We start from the raw sequence: 24,048 nt of genomic DNA, 5'->3' as shown, positions 1-24,048 counted from the left end.
ATTGCTTTCCAGTATGGAATATTTGGTGTCATATGAATCAAATCCTTCACAACAATTTCAAAAAGGTTTTTTTATTTCCTTTTCTTCACACAGTTCAGTCCAGAAGATGTTGTGGGTTCAATGAGAAGGGTAGCAGATGGCCTCGAAGGGGCGGCCCGTCGGGAGAACATGCGGCCTCGAGGCCACCGAAGCCGAACTTCATAGAACAAGCCTCATTCATAAAAGGATCTGTTCTGTCAAAAGCCCGCACCCGAGGACCCAGAGCGAGCGGGGCGGAGGCAAGGAGCTGGGAGGTGGAAGAAGATCAGGCCAGGGCCGCCGGCTCGCCCAGCAGGTGAAGGTGAGCCTAGAACTGCGGGAAAAGGAGGGAGGGGCCCTTCTGCGGACTGAGCACGGGGTGGGGGACACGAGCCGGCCGAGTTTCCCTAACGGCGGGCCCCCGGGGGAGGGTCTTTACTTCGCAGGGGTGCGCTTCCTCACCTGCTGAGCGGGGATGGGCTCTCCGATTAGGGTCACTCCGGGGTCCCCCAAGGAATGGGAAGCAGGGGCGGCCCGCGGGGTCGGACTCCGCCACGGGGGCACTAGGAGGCTACGGGCCCCAGCCAGCGTTCCCGCTCCGCCCCCGCCCTGTCATCGGGAGGGTAAAGGAGCTCTGGGCTGCCGGCCCTGGACGCGATGCCTGGAAACCCGCGCCCCAAGCCCGGGGTCCGAGGCCCAGAGCCCAGGGGGCGAGGGACGCGCGGCGGTCCCCCTGACGCGATGGCGCCCACCCTCCAAGAGAGGGCTTCGCTTGTTCCTCTGCCCCGGGGGATGCCTCTCTTCTGATATTAATTTCGTTTTGCATTGTGCATGATCCGACGTTCGTATTTCCTATGCTGACTCTTCCCTGTAGGAATATAAACGGAGGGCAGGGACCTCAGCTCAGTCCTTTGGTCCTAAATGCTTGTTGTCTGGCTGACAGACCGAAACTCAGCGCAGAAAAAAGCTGTATTTCTCTCTACCTGTGTAGATATAGCCAGATACGATGTTGTTGTTTCAGATGCTTTTTGTCTTTGTGCTGAGCTCATAGCTGAGGTCCTTGGAATACCTGTTGTCTATACTCTTCGGTTCACTACTGGCAACACATATGAAAAATACTGTGGAGGACTCCCCTCACCCCCTTCCTATGTGCCTGTGGTCGCCTCAGAATTCACTGATAAGATGACATTCATGGAGAGGGTGACAAATATGCTTTTCTTCCTTTATTTTGACTTTTGTTTTCCGAATTATGATGCGAAGGATTGGAATCAGCTTTTCAGTGATGTGTTAGGTAAGCCTGGAAGTTCCTTCATGGTTTACATCTCAGGAGTATACAACCACTGCACCATTTTTTATAAATCTCATGGTAAATTGGTTTGTGTTTAGAGAATCCCTTGTTTACTTATTGCTTATAAGAAAGAGAATTCGTCTTTAACAATAGGACTTAGTTAACTATGAAACACAGCTAACTGCCCAATAAACACTGCTTTATGAGCTAAAGTTTAATTTTTGTGTCAGAAAAGCATAAGAGTAAGAGCTGAATATATTGGGGTGTGGGGGTAGTTGTATTTTGCTTTTAATTTTGATACTGGATCTTTTTATGTATGCAGCCTAAACTGAAGGTACAGTGACCATTCATGATCCAATGCATTAGTTGATTGGAGTGGTAGTCAATCATTTTGAAAAATTCTGTGGATTCTGCCCTTGTCCCATCCACAGACTTCCTGTTAATCCTAGGTGGTAAGTAGAGCAGGAATGAAAACTCCAAGATGAGGTCAATGAGGGGATGCCAAATACATTACACTGACAGAACCTGGTGAAACAGAGAGTTGAAAAAGAAAGAATTTTGGGATGAATTAAGACAGCTAAGGTGTGACCAATTAATTGAACATCTTGAATAACATTTGAGAATTCTATGTGATTTGACGTGACCCCAATAGTCTGAGGTAGTTTTCTGTAGTGACTGTACATAATGGTTTGGATCTTGATAATTTTTCTTAGTCTTTATGCAATATTCTTGATTTCCGTCATCTTAATGAGCATAAATAAGGATGTATATCACTCTGATAAAAATTGTTTGAATTTGTTCATTCTTTTGGTTTTGTTTTGTAATTTCTTGGTTTCTCATAAAGTCATTAGCTATCATCTGCTCCAGTATAATTTTTAAAAAACTATTTTCTACAGTGAGTTTTTGAACGTCCTTTTCAATTTGGCTAATTGTGTTCCTTAAAACATTATTCTTCTCATTGGCTTTTCATGCCTCTTTTGCCATTTGAGTTAGTCTGTTTTTAAAAGTGTCAATTTCTTCAGCATTTTTGGCTTCTCCTTTAGCAAGCTGTTGACTTCCTTTTCATGATTTCCTTGCATTCCTCTCATTTCTCTTCCCAACTTTTCCTACACCTCTCTTACTTGATGTTCAAAATCCTTTCTGACCTTCTCCATGTCCTGAGACCATCTGAAGACTGAGACTCTTCTCCCTTCCTTGTGCCACTCTGGAGGAACTGAGAACTTATTGGTCCCTACAGCATACCCTCGCCTTGACAAAGGACTCAAAAGTCAAGTTGCTGACTGAGAAAATGCCCAAAAAAGGGGGAAAATAGGACCGTGGAAGATTACTTTCTTAGTGAAAAGGTATTTTCTTCCTTCCTTTCAGATAAGGAAGAAGAAAGCATACCATCAGAGGAAGACATCAAAGTCAAGACCTCTACATCCAAAACCTCCTAGAAAACATTCAGTGGTCTCAGGCTTGCTAAAGTCAACAACTTGCTAAACTAGACCCAAAAAATGCTGTAGAAAATAATGCCTTTAAAAATAAAATAACCAAAATGGCAAAACAGGTCCAAAAAGACAATGAGGAGAAGAATGCTTTAAAAAGCAGAATTAGCCAAATGAAAAAGGAGGTTCAAAACTTCGCTGAAGAAAATAATTCTTTAAAAATTACAATGGAGCAGATATAAGGTAATAATTTATGGGAAACCAAGAAATTGCAAAACAGAACCAAAAAAACAGAAAAGACAATGTGAAATATTTCATTGGAAAAACAATTGACCTGGAAAATACATTCAGAAGAGGCAATTTAAGAATTAAGGGGAAACTTGAAAGCTATGATCAAAAGAGCCTAGACATCATCTTTCATGAAATTATCAAGAAAACTGGCCTGATATTCTGGAACCACAAGGTAAAATATACATTGAAAGAATTCACTGATCACCTCCTGAAAGAGATCCAAAATGAAAAACTCCTAGGAATATTATCACCAAATTCCAGAGTTCCCAGGTAAAGGAGAAAATATTTCAAGCAGTCAGAAAGAAACAGTTCAAGTATTGTGGAAATACAATCAGGATAACACAGGATCTGGCTGCTTCTACATTAAGAGCCTGAAGGGCTTGGAATATGATATTCTAGAAGTCAAAGGAACTAGGACTAAAACCAAGAATCACCTGTCTAGCAAAACTGAATATACTACTTCAAGGGAAAAAATGGTCACTCAATGAAATAGAGGACTTTCAAGTATTCTTGATAAAAAGACCGGAGCTGAATAGAAAATTTGACTTTAAGCACAAGCATCAAGAGGAGCATGAAAACAGGAATGAGAAATCATAAGGGACTTCTAAAGCTGAATTATTTGCATTCCTACATGGAAACATAATATTTGTAACTCTTGAAACTTTTCTCAGCATGTAGGTATTTGGAGGAACTACACACACACACACATACACACACACACACACACACACACACACACACCAGACATACATAGACAGATGGTATAGGGTGAGTTGAAGAGGAAGGGAAAATATCAAAATAAGTAAAATTAAGGGGTGAGAGATGAATATATTGGGAGGATAAAGGTGGAAATGGAATGGGCCAAATTATCTCTCATAAAAAAGGCAAGAACAAGCTTTTTCAATGGAGGGGAAAAGGGGGAGGTGAGAGGGAAAAAGTGAAGCTTACTCTCATCACATTTGGCTTAAGGAGGGAATAACATGCAGACTCAATTTGGTATGAAAATCTGTCTTACACTACAGGAAAATAGGGAAGAAGGGGATAAGTGGGGTGTGAGGGGGATGACAGAAGGGAGGGTAAATGAGAGGAGGTAGGTAATTAGAAGTAAACACTTTTGGGGAGCGATAAGGTCAAAGAGAGCATAGAATAAAGGGTGGGGGCAGGAGAGGATGGAGGGAAATATAGGTAGTCTTTCACAACATGACTCTTATGGAAGTCTTTAGCAAAACTACACATACATAGCCTATATTGAATTGCTTGCATTCTCAGTGGGGATAGGCTGGGAGGGAGGAAGGCAGAGAAGTTGGAACTCAAAATTTTAGGAAGAAATGTTGAGAATTGTTTTTGCTTGTAACTGGAAAATGAGAAATACAGGTAATGGGGTAGAGATTTATCTTGCCCTACAAGAAAAGAGAGGAGATGGGGATAAGGGAAGGGAGGGATGTGATAGAACGGAGGGGAGACTGGGGGAATGGGTAAACAAAATTCACGATGTTTTGGGGTGGAGGGAGGGGAGAGATGGGGAAAAAATTTGGAACTCAAAATCTGTGGAAATGAATGTTGAAAACTAAAAATTAATAAATAAATTGGAAAAAAGTTGTTTGAATGAGTACTTTGCTTTTCCTTTTCAAAGTAAAGTCAATAAGCATTTATTAAGGGTCTCTTATGTGCCAGGCACTGTCATAAGGTCCAGGGATACAAAGATAGGCAAATGTAACCCTAGTATGCAAGGACCTCACAAGATAAGCCAACATTTTGATATATGAAGGATAGACTGGATATAATTTCAGATGGAGACACTTGCATTAAGAAGGATGAAAAAAGACTTCTTTCGAGTATCATGAGTTCCTAGGAACTCAAAGGTCTTCCTAGGAACTCAATATCCTCCAGTAAGCTTCAATAGAAATTCTTAACCTCATTTTGATAACAATTTTTTTCAGTGGTCAGTTTCCTTTATTATCCTATGTATTTTGTTTCATGCATTTAAAAACATTCTTCTGAGAAAGAATCCAAATAATATTTCACCAGACTACCAAAGGTATTCATGACACATAGAAGGTTAAGAATCCCTGGCCTAGAGGTTTGAGCCATCCATGACAGAGCTAACTCTTTTTTTTTCTTTTTCCCTTAGGAAGGCCCACTACATTATGTGAAACTATGGGAAAAGCTGAAATGTGGCTGATTCGGACTTACTGGGATTTTGAATTTCCTCGTCCATACTTGCCAAATTTTGAGTTTGTTGGAGGACTCCACTGTAAGCCTGCCAAGCCTCTTCCTGAGGTAAACCTATCTTGCAGTTTTCCAGTTTTAATCTCCTGCAAAGATGTCCTGTTTTCTGTGCCCAAAGGGAAGGAAGAGAGAGAGATAACAGACATTTATTAAGTTCCAGTTATGTGCCAGACCCTGTGTGAAGTGATTTGCAAATAATATCTCCTTTTATCCTCACAACTCTGGAAGGTAGGTGCCAGTGTTATTCCTATTTTATGGTTCAGGAAACTAACATGGAGAGAGGTAAAGTGAGTTGCCCAGGATTACAAATCTAATAATTCTTTGAAGTCAAGTTTGAATGCTGAACTTCCTGACTGGGGTCAGCTCTCTGTTTATGTACCATCAGATGCCTCAAGGGCAATGGTACTGAGTTGGAACTCTGGAAACCCCTGATCTAGTTCTTCATTTGTCACTACTTCACTGTATATTTTTTAGGCACAGATTTCTGATTTGTATTACAGATATAGAGATATTGGAAATGAAAATTTAATTCCTCCCTTCTCCTAAATAAAGAAGGGAAGATTTTGGATTCCAGATGTGGCTAATGTGGACAGACATAACATTATGATTGCTTTTTTCATAAGAAGGGAGGTTGTAAAGGATTTTGGTGTATGGGGAAACGGACATTATAATAAAATTATGTTGTTTTTTTTTAAAAAAAGCAATAAAATATGTGTAATAGTCAAGATTTGACTTAATACAACAACCAAACCATCCTTCGCCATTTAAACTGTGATGAGATGTCATGCCCTGATTTATTTCAGTTCTCCTCAATTAAACTAAATGATAGGATGCTATGCTCTGACACATATATCAGGTATTCTTTAAGTATGAATAAGACCTAACTATTCCTTTGGTAAAATAATAATAACAAAAACAACAGTCAATCCTGGTATGTATATAGTACCTACTGTGTGAGAGGATGTATGCTAAGTGCTTTACACATATTATCTCATTTGATTTTCACAATACCCCTGGAAGACAGGTGCTATCACTATCCCCATTTTATAGATGAGAAAAGTGAGGCAGACAGGGTTTAGGTGATTGTTCCAAGGTCACACAGTTAGTAAGCCTCTAAGTGTGATTTGAAGTTAGGTCTTCCTGGCTTCAGGCCCATTGTTCCACCCACCAGAGCACCTACTTTTATTGGCTCAGAGATTTGATCACACTATGTGGATTTTCTGTAAAACAGAAAACCAGTTCAGAAGCCAAGATGGGAGTGGTGGTGGAGAGCAGGAAGAGCCATATCTGAGGAGTAATCTCTGCCAGAGAAAGAGAATACCTTGCCGAACAGAGATTTCCTTCTGACCATTTTTAGTTAGAGAAGTATTTTGTGAGTCTCGGAGGGTCCCAAGGATTTTGAACTGCTCTTCAGTGACCTGGCACAGTCCCCACAACAAGGGATGAAAGTGTCTACATTGAGAGTCAAGGACAAGCTTCACAGACATTCAAAGCTCTTTAAAAAGCTCAGAAAAAAAAACAAAGAACATGTATCTAAAGGAAATATCTAAAGGGCTCCTGAAAGCGAAAGGATTTGCAGGAACTGTAGCCACATGTGATCTTTAAGTTTTAGACCGCTTATATGATATAACCATGTAAGAATAACACCAGAAGGGCTGAATCTCAGAATGAGTTGAAATGACCAGAATTCTAAGAGTTAACAAAAAAGAGATAGGACTCCTTACTGCTTGAAGTGGAAAGGACAATGAGGGCTGACCAAAGAGAATAGAAGATGGCTTACTTTTAGTTTTGTTCCTATTTTCTCTTCCAGAACAATGATCTATAAACTTTTTAAAAACACAAAACAAATATAAACAACAGAAGGTTTGTTCTGCACAGTAAGACAGGATGAGGTAAATGATTTACCCAGGGTAACATGATTAGGAAATATCTAAGTCAGAACTTAAGCTGAATTCTTCACTCTTTAAAATGCAGTTCGTGCTACATTATTTTACTCTGCCATGCTGAAATGAACGTCACGGTAAGTAGTTTTGAACTCTACCTATGAGAAATCTTTATAATCTTGGAGACTCTCCACCATGATCCTGACAACATTCTAGCTCCTTTGACTCTGCTACTCACCCCAGGACCTATAAAACTGGCTTTTTGTCCTTGCCTGAGGTAGGACTATATGCTCTACGTAGAATGGGTATGCATAGAAAATATTCCAAGGTAAACTATCTTAAATGTAATGCAAACCAGAGAGAGCAAACAGAAAGATAATATCCTAATCCCCAATGACTTTGAACTCCTGGTCACTCTGCATATATAAGGATTCCACACAGTGAAACTATAAAACAAAATTAACTTTTATGGGCCACAAATGAACTTCAGTCTCCCTTGTCCATAAGAGTTCTTAAATTTTTTAAAATTTAGTTTCAAATGAACGAAAACCTCTCTTCTTTCCCACTTCCACTCCCTCACTATGAAAAGAAAAGGAAAATAAATCCCTTGTTACAAATAAGCATAGTCGAGAAAAACAAATCCCTTACTTGGACCATGTTCAAAAACTTCATTTTTCAATTTATACCCAGAGTCCACCATATCTATGGAGAAGGTTGGTAGTGTGTCCAATCTCTTGTCCTCTGTAATCCTAATTGGTCATTTCGTTGATCAGAATACCTTGTCTTACTGTGGTTATTGTTATAGTATAAACTGCTTTCCTGACTCACTTTATTCTCCATCAGTTCTTAGAGATCTCCCCAAGTTCTCTGAAATCACCATCTTCATCACGCCTAATATATGAGTAATATTCTATTACATACACACACGCACACACACACACATATATATGTATATATATATATTTTTTTTTACAGACACTCACAACCATAATTTTTTCAGCCATTCCCCAAGTGAAGGGTACTCCCTTTGGTTTGCAGTTCTTTGAACAAAAGTGCTATATAGCTGGAGTTATTTACCTTTTTTGGTGTTGTGAATACGTTTGACAGCCAGGTGAAGCCAATGAATCCCCTCTCAGAATAATGTTCCTAAATATTAAAATATATAATTACATAGAATAAAACATACAGAGTTGCAAAGAAACCAATTTAATTGAATTCCAGTTGTTAGCTGGGTATTATGGCACATGCCAGTAATCTCTGCTACAGGGAAAGCTGAAGTCTAGTGGGTCACCTGAGGTCAAGAATTCTTGGTAATTATACAGTAAGTCTCACAGCAATATAGGGGAGTCACCAGGCTGCCAAGGAAGGACAAATTGGTCCAGGTTAGAAAGAAAAAATGTCAGTGTTCCTGCAGCCATCAGCAGTGTGATTGGCCTACTAGCAATCATTTCACTTTTAGCCTGAGCAAGATAGGGAGAACTAGTCGGGCTCTTTCTCTATATGGAGAGTTATCAAAATATACTTTAAAATACAAGTTCAGAGACCCTAGGCTAACCTCCCTGCTCTATTCCCCCAGCTTGTTTTTAATTCTACCATGATTGTTCTTTAAAGGCCATGGTTTTACTAGTGAGTCAGTCACTGTGTGGGTGTGCCATATGTACATACGTTTGTTTCAAGATCCAGTGGAAGTTTTACCTCTCCATGAAGAACTTCCTATTCTCTCTGACCAGAAATAATTTCTCCCTTTTTAGATTTCTGATAACTCTTTGTTTATAAGCCTGCTTTGTACTTATATATTTCATTTTCTATCTGAGTTTTGGGATGTGATTTTATGCCCCTGTAGAGCAGGGTTCATTGACTTTGAAGAGCAATAGCAAGGATTTACATAGGATTTTTTAAATGCTATAATTTTATCCTCAAAACTAACCTGGGAGGTAGATGCTGTTACTATCCCCATTTTGCAGATTAGGAGACTGAAGCACAGCAGAGGCTAAGTGACTTGCCCAGGGTCACACAGCTAAGAAGTGTCTGAAGTTGAATTTGAATTCAGGATTTACAGCGAAAGGAAATTGGATAAGCACTTGACTTATCTGACAGGATTGTTATTCAGGCCCATGCTGAACTCAAAGTCCCTTCCAACTCTGAGTTTCCATGCTTTACAGCTCTCAAGCCTCACACAGGGCTTCTCATTGTAGTTTGTCAACACTTCGCAAGAGCTGTCTATGCTCCCATCGGCAAACAGCTTCTCTGCACTTCAGTAGGCAGTCTTTGAATTGCTGTGACCACCAATAATTGCAAGTAATGAAAGGTAGCCAACCCTGATAATGAACTTCTGCAAACACAGCTAGATAAGTGTTGCATGACCCCTTGAAACCTTATTTGCAGCCTTTTCAGAAATGTAGATAGTACCCAGAAGGCATCAGAAGAGGACTTTAGAGGTAAATACACAGATTATGCTTAATACAGACTTGTTACATCATAAATGTTCGTCAGCTTGGTTGGACTGAAGCAAATGATTTTTTGTATGCTGTTACTCTCCAACTAATTGATGCTAAATCTTTTCTTTACAGGAAATGGAAAAATTCATCCACAGCTCTGGGGAGCATGGCATTGTGGTATTTTCTCTTGGGTCAATGGTCAAAAACCTAACTGAGGAAAAGGGTAACCTGATTGCTGCAGCTCTTGCCCAGATTCCACAGAAGGGGAAAGGAGACAAACTTCTTCTGCTGCCTTGGTCTATTTCAAATTTATCAAGAGTGTCTGTTTAGCAAGATTTTCTATTAAAAATGTGAGGGAAGCAATTAGTGTTAAGTGACTTGCCTAGGGTCACACAGCTAATAAGTGTCTAAGGTTAGATTTGAACTCAGAGGGCTGATGTTCTGTCCATTGTGCCACATAGCTGCCCAATTTGTTTAGCTTTTAAAGTCCTTCACCTCAATCCCACACACTACAACCCAGTCAAATTGGTCCGTTCTCTGCTCCTAACATATAAGTTGCCTCCTGTTTTTGTTCCTTTGCATCAGCTGTCCTTCCAACCTAGAGTGCTCTGCCTCTTCACTCCCTCCTCACCAAGTGCCTTTTCTTCCATCCATACACAACCAAAGTACCACTTTCTGTATTGTCCCCAATTGTCTCCCTTTCTAACTACCTTTTTCTTCTTTGTATTTATTCTCTTTATAATAATTCTATATGTATTTGTAATCTTGTTTCCTCTGCCACAGGAAAATGCAGATTTCTTGGGCACATGGAAGGTTTCATTCTTTTAATCTGTATATGTAACAGATTATCTGTAATATAGTAAGTCCACTTAATACTTACTGATCATGTGTGGCCATGTGTGATCTGGTTTGTACATAATTGCTTGAATGTTGTGTTTTCCAGTAGATGATGAGTTAATTGAGCAGGACCTGGGATTTTTTGCCTTTCTTTATGTCCTTAGCAAAGTGCCTTGACACATAGTAGGCACCTGGGCTACTTAACTGCTAACTGACTGAGGAGAGAAAGGAACAGAGAGAAGTAAGTTTTAAACACTGACTCAAAATCCCCTTAGGACTTTCCCTAGCAAACTAGCTGGATAAGTGTCATCGACAAAAGTCTGAATTTAAAAATAACAACCTAGTACTACAAGTTTTTCTTAGCTGACAACCTAGCAGCTATAATGTAGTCATAATGCCAAGAAAGAGCAGGTGATGGTGGGAAAGGGGACCTGAGTTTATGTGCCATGCCCTGGGCTAAGTGACTTGCAAAGTACAATAGTTCAATAGCATAGAAAGATAAATGACAAAATGTTTTCTTCTCTACAGAGAATCCCATAGATTACCATATGCCTGGTCAAGGGATCTACAAAGGGAAGTGAAATGACCTGGGAAATGTGTGTGACAGAGCAGAAAAATAGGGAGGATATACCTAGGGAATATGTGAGGAGAGCACATACATAAGGAACAAGTGAAAGGTTACCTAGATTTTGAATTAGAGGGAACCTTAAAAGTTATCTGGTTCAATCTTTTCATTTTACACATGAGGTAACTTAGACTTGGAGAAGTTACATTTCTTGTCCAAGACCAAACTAGTAGCAGGCTGCAGAACTCCTACCTGAAGACAGGTTCTTTGTATCCAAAGCTGGCACTGTTTCATGGCTGCATCTTTATCCTGTGTAAAGGGTTGGATCTTGTGTAGTCAGATAGCATCAATGGCTGAGACAACTGACACAACATATACATACATACATATATGCACACATATATAACCATAGATACACATATATCATATATATATATATACACATGTATGGTATACACATATACACAAATGTGAAGCATGTATATATATTTTTCAGTTGTGTCTGACTCTAACCCTATTTTGGGGTTTTCGTTACAAAGATATTGTGTGTGATTTGCCATTTCCTTCTCCAGCTTATTTTGCAGAGAAGGAGCTGAGGCAAACAGGGTTGGGTGACTTGTCCAGGTGTCCCCATGTGGTTCGGTAAAGTGGTGAAAAAGAAAGACACAAGCAGACAAGGAGACAGGACAACTCCATTTATTGATCCGAAGGTCCGGGTTTTAAAGACAGAAACTGCAAGCCTATGTGACCATTTCCTCGTCTCCCATCCTAGTAATTTGGTCAGTCTTATTGTCCTAAAAGAATATTATCCTAGAGAGCACCTGTCTGTTTTATATACCCCTTGTGTTCTGTAGTTCTCTTGTTTATCTCACGGTCACAGCAACATCCAGGGGGGCCTGGAGAGCAATTCTGGATGATAATGAGCAGTCTCAGAGAACAGGTTTTCCCGAAGTTCTAGCCTGAAATTGCCAACAGCAATTCCCCCTTTCTTTTGATGTAATTGGAGATAATGTACTTGGGTTGGAAGATCTTTCCCATGAGAGAGAAGGCACCTATAAATAGGTGGCCTGATACAGAGAAATAAAAGGATAGAGGTAATATACACATGAGCCAATGGAAGAAGGATGCACAGGGAACTGTTTTAGTACAATAATCCCAAATTACACTTGCATCTTCACTGTGATCAAGATTTTCCTTGGAGATCCAATCTATACCATTAGCACTCTGATGAAGATCTTCAATATCCAAAGCAAGACTGCTATTCCCCATATTCCATTCAAATGATTTCTAATCTTAGTCCTATAGCGCTATTGTAATAGACAGGAGTAACACAAATAGAAATGAACCTACAATCACATCTCATGGACAATCTTGTTTCAAGGACATCCACTTTGTTTCCCACCACCACGAGTTTCCCTTAAAACATCCATTAAGTGGTATGTACAGATAAACCAATTTATACAGAGGAAGCCAATGCTGCCACAAATCTTACAATACCTACACCTTTACTTTTGGTAGTCATTAAAGCAAACTTAGGATGCATAATGACAAAAATAATGCTAGTATTAGCTGTAGAAGAAGCAAAGCATTCAGGATAGTACAATTAAAGCATGTTATATTCCACGTCCCTTGTTCTGACATACATATAGTAACATTTTTCTTGGGGAGCGATCCATTCAGGAATAATCCACTCCCCACAAGTCAACCAATTCCTGGAAGTTAGGGGATAACCAACCTTGCAATATAATGTTTGTATCATTGTTCACAGATCAATAAGGGGATTGACATCTCACAAATGGAAAAAAATTATTATGTTCAGTATCCCAACTAGCCATCTTATAGTATGGTGGTGAATTGGTCTTTTTTATGGGCCACTGTGTTGACTCATTACCTTTTATCCTTAACATAAGTATTCCCTAACTCTATGGTATTATTTGTGCAGTGATATTAATGATGGAAAGTTGTAAATAAGGTGGATGTTCAAAGGCATTAACACTCTTCGCCAAGCAGATAGGATTCATATGGGTTAATCCCATAAAATTATATTTAACTGATGGTGAAGACATATTTTTTCTATCCATATCAATTTGTTTACCAAAAACCTTTGACCCACATCCTACCAAAACTACCTCCTCTACCTCCTCTCCCCATTCACCACACTAACTCAAGGAGGATTATATAGAAAAGCCCATCCATCTCCCTCTCTATCAGTTCCTTCTGCTGCAGTGGTCAGCTGGAGGGTGCCCAGAAGCAGAACGAGTGTCTTCATTGTCCTGTTAGTCCCATGACAGGTTCATCATGATCGTGGCTTCTTCTCTTTCCTCTTTTCCTTGATCCGTATCTTCTCCAGTATGTGTCAGAGGTCAGATGTTTCTTTCTGGTACCCAGATCATTTCTTCACCATTTCCTGTGGAAATACTCACCCATACCACATTAAGGGTTCTGATGGCCCATGCTACAGGCCTGCCTTTGGGTTGTTCCATTTCACCTTCACTTTTTTCCAATCAGTGAGGTGTGTTTTACCTTTCTGAAACTTTTTTGAGCAGGTATAAGTCCCTCTCTATCTGGTGTCAGGAAATTTATGGTATATAATACCATGTCAACTCTTCTTATTCTTTTGCCTTCTGCCCCTTGCTTTTGTTTTTGGAGGAGAGGTTTTATATTGCGATTGTGATGTTCTTCAATGGCCTGACCAGTAGGATTATATGGGATGCCAGTTCTATGCTGTATTCTCTCTGACAGACAGAACTTATAAAGGCTTGACTAGTGTAAGCTGGGCCACTATCTGTTTTTATAATTTGTGGAATACCTAGAGTTTCAAAACACCTAAACAGATGATCAATAGCAAATTTGTTGATCCCCCAGTCAGTGGTGTGGCAATAGTATAACCTGAATATGTTTCTATAGTCACATGAAGGTATTTATTCCTTCCAAATTCTGGGACATGTGTGACATCCATTTGCCATATTTCAAGAGGATTGCATCCTCAAGGATTGATAGATGTATTTGATGGAGCTGGCAGAAATGAAATGCAATGTGGACAAGACCTTACAATGCTTCCTGCTTGCTCTCTAGTAATGTGAAATTACCTGCGAAGCATGGAAGCTGACTGATGAAACTGGTTGTGGGAATGCTGTGTTTCTAAAACTGCCAATGTGAGCAAGCTGTCTGCTTGTCTATTTACCTCTATTATAGGCCCTAGCAGTTGTGTATGAGATGGGACTCAAGATCTTTTGGGGTAAGGGATGAAGGTTTCGGCTTCTGAAATTGCTTCCTGCTGAGACTGGATGTAGAACTATCCCTACCTTGATGAGTCCTGTTCAAGGGGTGCATAGCCTGAGCAGTTATCTGGCAGTTGATGACTTCTACCCTGGAAAGGACAAACCTAGCATGGAAGCTAGACAAAGACCAAACAGGCACAAAAGGTGTACAAATAAGAGGCAATTTCCCTGGCATAACAGACAAAGGAAGGCCAGGTTAGGCCAAGGGCAACAGATTAGAATATGAAAGGCCAGATTAAGTGGGAAGATTCGGGGGGAACCTGTCTACAAGTTTGAGTATGACTGGCCAGGTGAGGAGATTCAAGGGGAAGTTCAGGGAGGTTACCAGAGTCTGAACCCCATCATTCAGACTGCTTCACTTTCCTTTATATTTCTACCATAGACAAGATAGTTTACAAGTTATTACTCTTCACTAACATAACTGTCTTGGCTTAAACAAAAGAGATTTCATACTTGAACCTTACAACATTACATCATTGTTTCACAGTCTAGTTTCACCTTCTCTGATTATATGCACTCTGGAAGAAAAACTTTAGAAATCAAGTTGTTAATAAGTTCACACACTAATTTAACTTTTCCTTAGGCCATGGAATGACTACAAATTGAGATTAAAACAGCAGGATCTTTTCTGCTTTGTAGCTCATTACATATTAATTTATCAACACACTGTCTTGAAAATGAAAATTTAGTAGGCTGTACAAGAGAGATTGTTTTAAAATATTTCTTCTAAAAGTGTTTTCTTTTGTTTTAAAACAGTTTAAAATTTGTCCTGATGTTAACAGAGTCACTAAACTTTTATAAAGAAAATTAGTTGAAAACCTTTAAAATCCTAGTTCTCTTTTTACTTTCAAACAAAAAAAAACCTTTTAAAATTAAAACCCATTAAAGCTTAGCTGGCATAAAAATGTCCTTAACTGACATGAATTCCCACAGTAGTAGAACAAACCAAATTCTTAATTATCACAGAATTCTTAGATATCACAAAATGCTTTAGTCAGAAAGGTGCAATATACTCTCACACTGATAACAGTAAGAGACTGATTACAGAAAAACACTACTGCTTATAAAATCCTTTTAAACAATGGAGACATCTTAGGTGAGTCTTAAGTAGTTTACTTAGATTGATGAACATGTTCTAATTTCAGATAAAAATAATATTAGATTTCCCAGTAAGATTACACAAAAGGGGCTCACAGGTTTTGTTGGTCACTTGCTATTGATCATAGAAATTAGCTATAGAAAGAGAAAGCAGGGACACATGACATAGCAAATATGACAGCATAAAGCATCTTTGACTCTGTTTGAATTCAGATAAGAGTAAAATTCTCCAGTCATGCAGTGTCTTTTTCATAGCCAGACTCAGGAATATTCAGGTGGGAAATATTCCCTTTAAGTAGCTTGTGACATTTCCCTCAGATACTGTTTTAATGCAAACAACTACACCCAAATTCAAACTCAAAACAAAAATATTTATGGTCCCAAATGTCTTTCTCTTTAAACAGCAATTCACTAGTCAGCTCAGAGCCACATAGTCATTTCTATCCTCATAAAGTGGCAGTAAGCAATAAAGATTTACCAGGACACACCTATATAAGGGAATTCCATTTAAGATCTTTCCTTTTCAAACTTAAAACTTGTCCTGATGTAAAAACCAATCGCCAAAAATCCTCTCCATATATTACAACTTCTGAGCAAATCCTATTCATTGTTTAGAATTTGCATAAGCCAAACAAATTTCTTTCTTATGGCTGATGGCCTCGTCCACAGGGATGGTTTCCAGGGGCCTTAGCAATTTTACAAAATAAAGAAGATTGGTAAGAGCCCCATGTGTGCCAACTCCCACATATACAGGACAACTGTTCTGAATGGGCAGAACTAATCTGAAGTTTTCATTCAATTCCTTTCTTTCTACACACAGTAATCAATTAACAATTTTAGGCTTAACATTAAAGTAGTAACTGCAAATAACTTAATTAACAATCTTTGCCAAATTGTTTTAACTGAAACTTTTTTAAAAGGCAAAGGTGAAAATACCTGGTTTTCTAAGTGACAATAACAAAAAACAAAACATTATAAGAAAAGGTTGGCGGGACTGATAAAATTAAAAATAAGATAACTGGTTTTACACAATTTTCCCAACATCTTTCAGTTTCAACAAAATTCAGATTAAAAATTGGTTTCTCTTACAGTTTCCAGGTTACAGTGGTTACTCAAGTTTTACAATACAAGAATATTTTACTATAATTTAGAAACACAGTAATAACACAAATAGTGAACTTTAGGTGACAATCATTACATTTCCAAACCATCACTCAGAGAACAGGTTTTCCCAAAGTTCTAGCCTGAACTTGCCACCACACTCCATCGGAGCCATCAATATTTCTGAAAGTAGATAACTTAGATGATTATAATTACTAAAATTTACTGAACTGTTAAATCATCCATAGATCTGTTGATAATCTTAGCCTCCACTACACTAAAGGCAGCATGGTACAGTAGTATTATACTGAATTTGGGGTTAAGGGATCTTGGTTCAAATCCTGACTTCCTATGAAGTAAATTTTGACCTTTGTAAGTTATTTATGTTTTGGAGGCCTCATCCTCTTCATGTGTAAAATAAGAAATAGTTGAACTACATGAGTTCTGAGACCCCTTCAAGTACTAAATCTGTGCTCCTAATGATCAAAATGGTAGAACATTTGGGTAAAGAGTTAAAGTAGCTTTAACTTGTTTTATTAATATTTGATAACTATAATTAAATATAACTGCTTTTCTTTGTAATCTTCTGATATTTTATGCTTTAGAAAACATTATTTTAATAAGGAGGTCACAGGTTTAACTTTACTGCCAAAGGTATCCATAATACACACGCATACAAAAGGTTAAGGAACTCTGTAATGAGTGATTTCATTCCTTTTGGAAAAATTACTCCAAGGATTAAGTCTGTAGATTCTTTCAACATTCAGAATTATCTCAAATTTTGGGGGCATGGGAAAACAAAATATGAGAGGTTCAGCAGAAAAAGAGAGGAAACAGACCTGGTAAAATCTAAACCTGACTACTTACTTAGGTTAGCAATGACAACTAAGAATCAAGTTGATTAAAGTGATAGAAAGTTCCAAGTGACCTGATTTTTGTGTTCTTGTATTCAGAGAAATAGAGGGGAGAGGGTTGCCACAGAAATAGTCTATCAGACAAATTCATGAAAAGGAGGTGCAATTGTTCAGAGGTTCTACTGAAAAAAAGAGGCCCTTCTTCTCTGCTTTTCTCCATGTACATTCTTTAAACATTCATTAAAAGATACAATCTAACGTATTTGTGGTCCGCTTTCAGTTCCGTTGCCTACTATTTGTAACAATAGCCAGAGATCAACATGGAGACATTGTCTCATGTTCTTTCCTAACACATTCAAAGTTCCAAGTGCTCCCATTTTTATAGCAATTTCTTACATTAATATCACTGCCTCAATGGGTTATACTGGCTATTCCTTCTTCTGTTTTCTGAATCCATCATAAGTTAATTAAACTGAACCCCTTTCCTTCCATTTCTATCCTAGGTCACCCCAAAACCAAGGCTTTTATCACTCATGGTGGAACCAATGGAGTCTATGAAGCTATCTATCATGGAGTTCCCATGATAGGTGTGCCCATGTTTGCTGATCAGCCTGATAACATCGCTCACATGAAGGCTAAAGGAGCAGCTGTTGAAGTAGACTTTCATACAATGACAACTGCAGATATGCTTAATGCTTTGAAGACAGTCATCAACAGCCCCTCGTGAGTATCATAATTCACTGCTTCCTTACCACTGATAACCTTACCTACCAGTACTGGGAATTGGTATAGTGAAACAAACATTTGGTGTCAGGGTACCAGTTTGAATCCTTGCAGAATGCCAGACCTGGAATCATGAGTACAAATATGGCCTCAGACCTCTACCAGTTATGTGACCTTGGATGAATAACATCACCCAGTTTGCCTCAGTTTCCTCATCTGCAAAATGAGCTGGAGAAAGAAATGGCAAACCACTAGAGTATCTTTGCCAAGAAACATCAAATGGGGTCACAAAGAGTGGAACTTGACTGAAATGACTAAGCCACTGTGAAACAATGGGACAAATCATTTCACCTCTCTTAGGAGGCTGGATTAGATAGTCTCCAAGATTTGTGGAGGATGCTAAATGCATGATCCCACAGTCCTGTTAATTAAATGCCACATTTTCAAAGCATTTATTTTCTTCTCTTATGTTTCTCTTCTTTCTCTCTGTTTCTATTTTCCTTTTTTGAGACTGTCTCTCTATCTTACCCAGCGTAGAAGAATAGTGGCCACTCAAGAACCAACACTATTGCTGATTAGCAGGAAACCTTGACACAATTTATTTCTGCCCTTGTCTAGTTCCTCCCTTCTTAAACAGCTTGGTGGCCCCCTATTCTCAAGTTCTTCCCATATTGATGCTCACCAATCCATAAAACCTCTAGCCTGACCTGTCTTCTGGATTAGATTTTAGATGTGTCACGAAGATGCTAAGCACCCTATACATGCCAGTCATCATCTTACTCCTTGGACATGATTGGCTTCCCACTTGCTTACTTACCATCTCTTGTCTTCATAGTTGCTAAATGCTGCCTGTTTTGCTGCCAAAAGGTGGGTAAAACAGGAAAGAAACAGAAGAGGGCACAATTTACCCAAATACTTAATGTAGATTGGCTTGAACCCTTTTGTAGCTCAGAATTCCCAGACTCCAATGATCCACTACTCTAATCATCTCCAATAGCAGGGACTACAGGTGTGCTCTGCTGTCCTTGGTTTAAAAGAGCTTATTTTCAGTGAAATAATATATCTGAAAAGCAGCTACCATATTTTGTCATGTATTTCCCTCTACAACATGCTACTGAATCTCTATAAGATGCTTATAGAAAATTACCCCTAAAAGTCACTTAATAAGGGTTTTCAATCGAATTAATGAAAATATTAGTGCATCGGAAAATTTTAAAACTACTGTTTAGAACAAATGTTTCCAAATGTTATAGTTGCTTAAGTATTTCAGTAAGGCCATGACCTTATCATCCCTTCACAAATGAAACTCACAACGTTGACAACTTCTCACCCTACTACTTGTATCTTTCCATACACATCATCCATAGATGATCTACTCAACCCAATGGAAGACTTCTATTAGGTCTTTTGCCATTTTGTGGACACTAGTGCAGGGCTAAAGCTGTTCCTCTGTTTTCTGGTGCTCTGAAACTTCATAAGGGTTCCCATATGATTAGAAAGGGATATTGACCAGTTCCATGCTCATGATGATTTTTCACATATGATTCACAAAACAAATGCCCTATGGGGGAAAAAACTTCATCAATAATGAACAAGAATCCTATTTTCTGTTTTGCAACATTTGATGAAGGAGAAGAAAGGAGTAATTTTTTTCTCTTTCAGACACTAAGTCACATGGTTCATACTTCATCTCCCTTTAATAAAAGATAAGTATGTGGCTGGAGTAGAAACATGCTCAGTGTCCTTGACCAGCTCCAAATAGGAATATGTTCCATCTGATGACTTTGTAGGTATTTTAAGAAGGAAAAAGTGACTTACTCTCTTCTGTTTTGTGTATGTGTTTCCATTTCAGATACAAAGAGAATGCTATGAGATTATCAAGAATTCACCATGACCAACCCGGGAAACCCCTAGACCGAGCTGTCTTCTGGATTGAGTTTGTGATGCGTCACAAAGGTGCTAAGCACCTTAGACCTACTTCCCATGACCTCACCTGGTACCAGTACCACTCCCTGGATGTGATTGGCTTCCTACTTGCCTCTGTGGCAGCTGTTGCCTTCATACCCATCAAATGCTGCTTGTTTTGCTGTGGGAAGTTGGGTAGAAAAGGAAAGAAACAAAAGAAGGCATAATTTCCTGTGATACCTGAAGCTAAGGATGGGGTATTGAAGAGGTGAGAAAGGAACCTGGAAGATCTCCACCTTAGTATAATGTAGTCTACCTGCTATGCGGTTGAAACAAACTCCTCCTTTTCCCAATTCAATAATGTTTATACAACTATTATTATGTGCAAAGCATTATCGATAAGTCCAGAAGGAGATGGAAAGATAAGCAAGATAGTGCTCATCCTTAATGACGTTATAATCACTGTAGAAAGATAACATGTACACAAATAATCAGAGTGGCACTTATAATATGATAAGAGATATACCCAAAGAAGCAGTTTAAGAGAATTTTTGTTCTTTCATTACCTAGTTTGAGATATTAATGTTTTTCCCAGATAGAGTGGGAAAACTAAAATACCAAACTCATTGTAAAATAACATTAAGGCACAGGAGAAAGACACAAAATTCAAATGGAATTTTTCCTCAATATTCCATTTAATCTTGGCTGCCTGGCTGTTTTCTGTTGATCTCAAATCTGTCCTTTCCACTTCCACAATTGTGATTTCACACCCTAGAATATAATTTCCAAGAGTCATTCAAGCACCTTTTAATCTTAATGTATGAGGACAAACTTGACCCAAGTGGTTTCTAACCATAGCTTGATGCTCTATGACTAATAACTCAGATACCTGAGATGTACTACACATTTTGCTGAGTGACCATGAGACTGCATGTCTCTGGTGTTCAAACAGTTTCCTCATTTGCAAAATGAGAAAGGACCTATAAAACTGGAAATGGACCAAAGACCCAGAATTCAGTGCTGACACTGATTTAGTAAGTATCTATGATATAGCTGGGTCAGGGCTGTGGAGATACAAAGTTGCTCATGGGTGAAACTTACTGAAGTGTAACTTTCATAACCAGAGTCCTCGGAGTCTACTTAAAATGTTTACCTTGTTCTATGACATCAGATTAAAGGAGTGAAAAGTCTTTACTCCATTCTTAGACCCAAAGGTCTCTTCTCTTTATACTATACTATTGAATATCAAACCTCAGCAACGGAAATGGGACCAGAATTTTGTGCTCAACGTAACTTTGGTATGTATTTGGTTTGAGGTTACCCAGAATGCTGCAGACATTTTTCTGGGTGCTTTGCCCAAACTTTGTCATTGTCAGCATTTTATACCAAGTCAGAACATGACATAATGTTGTCATCCTTTTGCCATCAAACATTTTATTGCAATATATGGCTTCGCTTTGAAACTCAAAATGGCTCATGGCAGTTTTCTACTAACCACATTGCTATTCACATATGGCTATAATTATCCTTGATATGTGCTTCAACCTTTTGGTTCAGAATTCCCCAGTTCTAAGTTCATTATTATCTTCTTTCCAAAGAAGTAGTGGAATTTTCATTTCATTCAAAGCAGAAAATATGCTTTGGTTTGTGTATCTGAAAACTCCCACCTTACAGATCTTTTCTGAAAAGTGACCTGAAGACTCCCAAATATAGGTGACTGGAAAGTGAACATAATTCCACTGAATTGTAAACTATTTGAGCTTGCCTTTCCCTTCCCAGATATCTTCTCCTGTTCTCTTCTTCTCAATCCCATCCTCCTGACAGGCACAAGATCAGGGAGCTAATGACATTGTATGCCTCAAAGCATTCCCTCAGTTATCAGACTGATTGAACTTACACACCAAACTCAACAGAATAAAAAACTAAAATTCACTGAAAAAAGAATTTAGTTGATAAGAGTTTCCCAGGGCCTGCCATATCAGGAAAATAATTTAGGAGTAAGTGGGTCTGTGCTCCAAATTAAAAAAAAAAAAACAATCTAAAGCTTCTCTATTTCTAAAGAGTATCCACTCAAGCCAATTACCAATCAAATGATCTAAGATCATAGGATGCTCTTAGAGTAATGTGTGGTGATGGTAGCAGTTGGTAGAAAAGAATTGCTAAAGAATTTCTTCCACATTTCATCTTGACTAGTAATACCTAAATTTAGAGCAAAGTAAAATTACTCCTATGTTGTATAAGAAGAATTACACAGAATGCTTTTCCTTTTTCAGGAAAAGAGATTATCTCCAAACTGTTCATGGAAAAAGTAAGAGTATCTTAGAGTACACTATAAAGGAATACAAGAGGAAAAATTATTGTTCACCAGTAGTATAAAACAAAACAATAACAAAATAAAAATCTTATGAGTACCACGCATTTTTACCTTTGTTAATCATTTGTATTGATCAATTCTTAGACCATAGTCACAGTAATAAGACCCTGTGGGGAAACACTGAATTTTGTTCTCTAGGAATTAAGCTCTCATTGTGCTATCTAAACAAGAGTGCTTTGTAAACCCTGTGTCTTAAAAATAATGGGGTTTCCTACAATTCTAGTTTAATCTTTTGATAGTGTTTGTACCTTAGTTAAATCTTTTATTTCTTTTTCTAATTTTAAAAATTAATTATGAACATAGTCCATGGCATTTTATCTCTTTGTAGATTTCAAACATCATGCAGATCATACAAAACCAGGTATTTTTCTGAGTCTTAAACTTTCTACTTATTCACAGAGCTTTATATAACACTCCTTAAAATGCCTATCAGTGTGCTAATTAAGTTGATTAAGCATTATATGTTTGTAAGTGTTGGGAGAAAAGCATACACACACACACACACACATACACACACACATACATATATATATACATATATATATATATATACAGCTGCTGTAATTCATACCATTGTAATATATATTTCTACCTAGTAGTAGTTTAAGATCTACACATGATACATTTTCAGAGGACAAGTGCCCTCTACTGGCTTGATAAAAACTGTAAATCTGGGCAGAGTTAAGATGGCAGAGTAGAAAGACACATATACTCTAGCACTACCCCCAAAGACCACAAAATACCTGTAAAAAAGGACTCTCAATAAATTCTAGAGCAGTAGAAGCCACAGAACAACAGAGTGAAAGAGGTTTCCAGCCAAGGGTAACCTAGAAGGCCAACAGGAAAGGTCTATCTCACGGGATGCTTAGCAGAGCGGAGCCCAGCCCTGCCCATGTGGCACTGGGAGGAACAGGACCTGAACGGACCTCCCAGACAGAGTTCCCAGTAGGGGGGGTCTCAGATCCCTAAACCCACAAGTGACAAGGAAAGCTCCAAAGATCAGTGTAAGAGGCCTTTCCCAGATGGAGGAGAGGAGAACGTGGTTCCTCCAGCAATAGCCCCAGGTGGTAGCAGCAGCACCACTAGCAGCAGCAGGCTACAAGCAGCTACAGTGTCCAGGAAGCAACCTGGGTTCAGTGTTCTGGCAGCCCAGCTTAAAGTCTCTGGAGGTAGGGAGCAGTTGATATAAACCTCAGCCCTCAGTGATGGCCCCACCCCCACCCAAAGCCCCAGGGAATTGAGCAGCTGAATTGAATCTCAGGCTTGAACATAGTACAGGAGAAAGGAGGGGTAATAAGACCCTCCTCTTGATAAAGGATCCAGAAGTCAAGTAATTGGCTGGGAAAATGCTCAAAAAAGTAAGAAAAATAAAACCAGAGAAGGTTACTTCCTTGTTGAACAGATGTATCCTCCCATGCTTTCACATGAGGAAAAGCAACACATATTGTCACAGGAAATCAAGAAACCTGCCTCCAGTGCCTCCAAGGGGAATGTAAAATGGACTCAGGCAATAGAAGAGCTTGAAAAGCAAGTTAGCAGATTTCTTCCATTTATTTTAGTTTGACTACATAGCATGACTATAGTGAAAATGTACTCAATAGGAAAGCATATGTAGAACCTATACAGAATTGTATGCTGTTGTGTGGAGGCAGGGGGGTAGTGGGGCATAGGTGTAGGGGGGATAAAATCTTAATTTTATGGCAGTGATTGTAAAACATTTAAAAATAATAATAATA

The 24,048-nt window shown here is 38.7% G+C and overlaps 1 protein-coding gene across 3 annotated transcripts; it reads left to right on the top strand.

The window, feature by feature from the left end:
* The first annotated feature begins 370 nt into the window (after nt 1-370).
* Nucleotides 371-22,352, top strand: LOC140511752 (UDP-glucuronosyltransferase 2B18-like). Of its 3 annotated transcripts, XM_072620946.1 has the most exons (6): nt 371-1,309; nt 5,156-5,304; nt 9,707-9,797; nt 17,814-18,033; nt 19,886-20,206; nt 22,212-22,352. In XM_072620946.1, the coding sequence occupies exons 1-5, from the start codon at nt 940-942 to the stop codon at nt 20,163-20,165; spliced, it is 1,110 nt and encodes a 369-aa protein (XP_072477047.1). In that variant the 5' UTR covers nt 371-939; the 3' UTR covers nt 20,166-20,206; nt 22,212-22,352. The 3 variants fall into 3 exon arrangements, with proteins under 3 accessions (XP_072477047.1, XP_072477046.1, XP_072477048.1); XM_072620945.1 differs by having other exon boundaries at nt 19,886-22,352; XM_072620947.1 differs by having other exon boundaries at nt 9,707-9,892; nt 17,774-18,033; nt 19,886-22,352.
* Nucleotides 22,353-24,048: the final 1,696 nt, after the last annotated feature.

This window comes from Notamacropus eugenii, chromosome 6 (assembly GCF_028372415.1).
Source record: "Notamacropus eugenii isolate mMacEug1 chromosome 6, mMacEug1.pri_v2, whole genome shotgun sequence".
NCBI classification, from domain to species: domain Eukaryota; kingdom Metazoa; phylum Chordata; class Mammalia; order Diprotodontia; family Macropodidae; genus Notamacropus; species Notamacropus eugenii.
The sequence above is the reverse complement of the archived record's forward strand: the minus strand, read 5'-3'. Positions and strand labels throughout refer to the sequence as shown.